The sequence below is a fragment of the Sander lucioperca genome, chromosome 13, assembly GCF_008315115.2.
Source record: "Sander lucioperca isolate FBNREF2018 chromosome 13, SLUC_FBN_1.2, whole genome shotgun sequence".
In the NCBI taxonomy this organism is placed as follows: Eukaryota; Metazoa; Chordata; class Actinopteri; order Perciformes; family Percidae; genus Sander; species Sander lucioperca.
The window spans coordinates 18,864,900-18,870,070 of record NC_050185.1 but is presented as its reverse complement, the minus strand read 5'-3'; the positions used below and the strand labels follow the sequence as shown (position 1 = coordinate 18,870,070).

Here is a 5,171-nt window from a genome sequence, read left to right as displayed (position 1 = left end):
AACTATTTCACCTAATCCGCTCTGCAAAGTCACCTCCTGCAGGAGGCGTTCATGCTGTCCCAATGCTTTAGCATGAAATACATAAAACACATTGTTTCTGTTTTTTTTATTGGGCTCATATTTAAAACTTAGGTCACTTCCTGAGTTTCAGTCACGTCATCCAGCGCTTTCCAGAAAAGTGTTTCATCCCGTTAACTCCAGAGGAATAGTTTCCATGGAGAGGGCTAGTTAGTGTGTGTGTGTGTGTGTGTGTGTGTGTGTGTGTGTGTGTGTGTGTCTTTACACTAGGTCAAGGCACAGGGATTTTCCTCAGTGAGAGCAGGAGTGTATTTTTAGATGGGGGGAACAGGGATGGATGGATGGATGGACAGAGGCAGCTGGGGTGGAGGAGTGTGGGGCAGCAGCAGGGGGAACAACTCCCTCATGACTCAGAGTTGGTCTAATATTACACTGTGGGTCCAATATTCAGAGGTGAATTATTGCTCTCAGTACATACAGCTTCATGTTTTCAATATAACAGACCTGGCCACTGTACTAATACATAGTTTATGCTTTTAATGAAACACAGACCTTTGTATTGTAACATTAAACTGTCAACACCTTCCAGCTCTTCCTGATTACATCCACTGCACTGTCCCTCAGTCCGATGTCTATTTATTTCACTCACTGTAGTGCACTAACAGCACTTACAGTAACTACATTGTGTGATAACAGCAAAAGCCATTAGATGGAAAACCAAAAGAGGCAGAGAAAGAAAGGAGCAAACTTGAAGAGAGACAAACAAGTGAGAAGACATGCATTGTGATAAAAAGATGGACGCACACAGCGAAACGTGCACGTAGACTGTCAGAGACACACGGCACATATATTCTAACAATAACCACAACATATGCTGATTATAAATAGAGAACAGCATGAGGCTGTCAACTCAAAACGTCACTCCCCTTCATTCCTGCCATCTCCACAGCAAATGGTTTTCCCCACTCTGCAGGAGTGAAGAAGCTCTCTTGACTGGAGACATTGTGTCCCCTGTTGGTCATGTTTTGCAATATCATCCTCTGATTATATTTAATTCAAATACAGAAAGAATGTACATGTCTGTGGTGTACACATTAGTGTTATTTTAAGATGTAGATACAAAAAAAAATAATTTACTGGCTTTTCCGAAGCATTTGCCTGTCTAGAAAAATATCATACATTTCGGTTGATTGGTGATTTAATCCAAGACTATTTAACTGTATCCACTGGGCAGACTGTGTCACTTTACTTCTTAAAACACAGATATTGATACTGTTGTCATATCATTTCTACAGTTTTAAATGTTTTGTCTTGAAAAATCCACTGTGACAAAAAAATATTTATATTGAATTAAGGAGTTGCTTTCATTTGAACACTACCTACAGATAATACTGATGGAAGCTCACGATTTATGATTATTTATTGAACTCCTAATATGCCTGCATCCATGCAGATTCCCACTAGAATTAACCTTGAGTTTGTTGTCCTCACAGAAAGGGATAATTTGCCTTATTTTTTTTCTCCGGTTTGTTATGAGTTTGGACTAGTGAAGCTGTATTTCAACATACATATTGTATTTAACCAAGAGAGGTACCTCAGTGAGATAAAAAAAAAAAAAAAATCTTGTGTCCTGGCTGAAACAGCAGCAGCACATAGAATGTAAAACATAGAAGTATATATGTATTCTAACATATAGAATAGGCAGCCAAGATACTACTAATAGAAGCTACTGTGCATACATGTTTTGTTGCCTGTAACTCAACAGGAAAAGTCAGGTTGGGAAGATTTACAAATGTCTGATTTTACAGAATGACAAGATAAAAAATTTCAAAAATTTTCATTTTCAAAATAATTGCTCCTCATATTTGGGTAAGAAGTGTGTATACTGTGTCAAATGCTCATACAATGAAAGAGAACACAGATTATTGATTGAAAGCACGTCTGTTCTTCAGTCAAGACAAAATGGCAGAATACTGTGCGATAGGAAAGATTATCCTGCTAGATATACAAAACAGAGAGTCTGAAAAGTCTGGAATTATCGGAAAACCACAAACAGGGATCAGATGTATCAAAAGAGGAATCATACCTGATTATACAATAATTATAGAAATATTCCACATAAATCGAATTCAATAACAAGAAAGCAGCATGTAGTAGCACGAAGATTATGAAAAAAAAGAGCAAAAAGCTGTTAACATCTGTTCTTACTTTTCTGTCTTGATTTTTTTCCTCTTGTAGTTGGCGTTATTTCTGCTGAGATATACAACCGATGGGAAATTAAGCACACAGGTAGTACGAGATTAGAAGCTAATAAACAGCCAGTCAACACTGGTATGGATGGATGGACAGTATTACTGATACCCTGAGATTTGATGATTTGCTGTGATTTGGCCCATAGCCAGAAAAAAAATCAGGATAAGAGATGTATGGCATAAAAACTAGTGTAAATAGGGCCTAAAGGTTTAGTAATAGACATGAAGTTTAAGAAAACAGTTAAGGTGTCTCAACAGCGCATAGTGAATGGAGCGTGTGTGTATCTTCATCAGGGAATATGAAAAGAGTCTTTGATCCACTGGTCCCTGGAGTTGCTGTTGGGTGGAGGCAGAGACAAGGACGAAGAGGATGGAGGCTGTGAGAGAACTCCTGTCTCCCCCTCATCTTCATCCTCCTCAGAGGAACCATTATCAGCACTGAGCGAGGCCTCAGACAGGAGCGAGGAGCCCTTGTACTCCTGGATGGACTCATGGAGCGACCACAGTTGGCACAGCAGAGACATGTCGAGCTGACGCAGACCCACCTGTTGCACACAAACACAAAATATCTGTTCTGGCCATCAAAGATCAATCAATCAATCAATATTTCTCTTTTGATACATCTGATCCCTATGTGTGGTTTCCTAGTCTATATCAATGATGTCCCATTTCCGGGATTGCACCATTGCCAAAGGAAATGAGTGTTCTCATTTAAAATCCTAGTGGCCACTGGCCTGAGGGTAGAAGCTCCTCCTGAGCCTCTCAGTGCTGGCCTGGTGTATCCGGTAACTTCTACCCGACCTCAACAGGGAGAAAAGGCTGTTAGCTGGCTGGTTTTAATCTTTAATGGTTCTCCTAGACTATTTCTTGCAGCACCTGGTGTAAATATCCTTTGGGCAGGTCAGAGCAGTGCCTATTGTGTTCAGCCAATCAAACCACTCTCTGCAGGGGTCTGTCTTCAGTACCAGGCAGTGATGTTCCCTGTATATCCTGTCAGGACGCTCTCAATGATGCAGGAGTAGAAATTCCTCAGTATTTGAGGGGATACCTGGAATTTCCTCAGGTGTCTCAAACAGTCTCTGCCTTGCCTTTCTTACCACTGAGTCAGTATGCAGTGCCGGGTCAGACCCTCGGTGATGTAGACACCAAAGTACTTGAAGCTGTCCACCCTCTCCACTAAGGACCTGTTGATATTAATGGGGGCGTAGTTCCTTCCCTGCTTCTTGCCAAAGTCCACTATCATCTCTTTAATCTTAACATTTATTAGGTTGTTATCCATACACTAGCACGTCAGGTCCTCTACTTCTTTCAAGTAGGCTAGGCCTTTTCATTGTTCATTCAGATTATACAAATGTTTTAATGACATAATGAATTACGAATGAGGAAAGTTTCATTTTTTTTATTATTATTATTGGAAAAAGCTAGTAAGTGGACCTTGAGTTAAGATTTTGTCAAAATCATTTATCATCATAATAAGTGTTTAAATGCATTTTTGTGTGAAGCAGCAAAGAGCAATTGCACAGGTTTTCTTTGCATAGAATATTAAATGTGTGTGCTAGCTAGCAGGGTTCGAATTATGATTTCATCTTTGTGGGGGTCTCTTTAAAAAAAAAAAAAAAGTCTATGAGCAGCAAATTTTGAGCATTAAATATTTCATTTCCTGCATTCTGGTGAATTTTTATGCACCTATTTACCTTTTTCTGAATGAATGTATGCTGGAAATATCTTTATGTAAAGGGAAACATAGATTACAATCCAAATATAAAAACATAATGGTATATATTACAATATGGCTCTCAGGCATTCTGTATTGTTATTTATTCTCCTGTAGATCGTCTTTTCTAATTATATCTGAGTCAGCACACATGTAGCCTATAATTTACACTTCCTTCCGCTCATCTCTATTTTTACAGCGAGAGTGGACACTAATCGACGCACAGGTCTGCTTCGGAGCTCCGTGTGTTTGGGAAAAGTGCTTTATTTGTGATTTAAATAATGGCGCTGATGATTTTTAGAGACCCCCACAGGTGTATGATTTTACTGCTTTCATGGGAGCTCATCCTCTCTCTATGGGAGCTCAGCTCCCACGTAATTCGAACCCTATTTAGACAGAGGCAGGATATTCGCAGACCACCTTACCATCTCTTTCCGCAGCAAAGCCAGAGCAGCGTCCAGTCCGCCCGGTTTGCTGTGACCACGCGGCGCGTCCCCGCCACCGCGGCTGATGTCGGCCTGTATGCGCGCTCTCTTACTGTGCACCTTCTCGATGTCCCTCCACGACCCGCCGCTGGAGTTCAGGATGCCGCTCAGGCCTTTGGGCAGCGGCGGCAGCCCATCCACTGAGAAGACACCGCCCACCGGACAGTCCGCCGCGCTGCACCGACTCCCGTTCATCAGGACGCTGCACAGCAGACAGCTGACTCAGCAGGAGACTTAACGCTACACTTTCTGCATGGATCGATAGGGAAAAATCACTTTCCAATGCGCATACAGTCTAATTTTGCTTCTTATATGCTGCCTCACCATCACCCAGAGGTGCTATTTTCCTCTCTCCCAGCAGCAGCGGTGTCCCAAGTCTTGGAAACAGGCTTTTCAAAGGCAAAAGCAAAATCTACAGTAGAGGCAGTGAATTCCGAATTAATGTCAGGCTTCCTGGCTTTGTTTTGTTTCCTCTCCTTTGTGTGGTAGAGTTCACTGACACAGACAGCCCCCGGCTCCGCCCGGCAGTGACCGCGCCACGCCCCGGTACAGTCTGTTTTGGGAGAAAAGGAGACTGTTAGTTGTTTGTTTGATTCAACTGGAATACTGCTGAGCCACGTTTAGACACAACACAAAGAATTACACTCAATTATATCGAACACTGACAACCTAAACTAGCCAATGTTTGGGTAGCCCGGTAAA

At 41.7% G+C, this 5,171-nt stretch overlaps 1 protein-coding gene across 3 annotated transcripts; it reads right to left on the bottom strand.

The window, feature by feature from the left end:
* Positions 1-1,420: 1,420 nt before the first annotated feature.
* On the bottom strand, positions 1,421-5,060 carry fam89b (family with sequence similarity 89 member B). Of its 3 annotated transcripts, none has more exons than XR_004101762.2 (3): positions 4,410-5,059; positions 2,510-2,815; positions 1,421-2,472 (listed from the first exon to the last, which is right to left on the bottom strand). XR_004101762.2 is itself a non-coding variant. In XM_031280609.2 (3 exons), the coding sequence occupies exons 2-3, from the start codon at positions 4,662-4,664 to the stop codon at positions 2,561-2,563; spliced, it is 510 nt and encodes a 169-aa protein (XP_031136469.1). In that variant the 5' UTR covers positions 4,665-4,671; positions 4,794-5,060; the 3' UTR covers positions 1,421-2,560. The 3 variants fall into 3 exon arrangements, 2 of the variants coding, with proteins under 2 accessions (XP_031136469.1, XP_031136468.1); XM_031280609.2 differs by having other exon boundaries at positions 1,421-2,815; positions 4,410-4,671; positions 4,794-5,060; XM_031280608.2 differs by having other exon boundaries at positions 1,421-2,815; positions 4,410-4,718; positions 4,794-5,059.
* Between the last annotated feature and the right edge of the window lie 111 nt (positions 5,061-5,171).

Bases quoted from the DNA above. Each gene is read 5' to 3' on its own strand.
- fam89b (XM_031280609.2), bottom strand. From the start codon at position 4,664: ATGAACGGGAGTCGGTGCAGCGCGGCGGACTGTCCGGTGGGCGGTGTC. The intron at 2,816-4,409 runs GTAAGGTGGTCT...TGTGTGCAACAG, and splicing joins CTTTGCTGCGGAAAGAGATG to GTGGGTCTGCGTCAGCTCGA.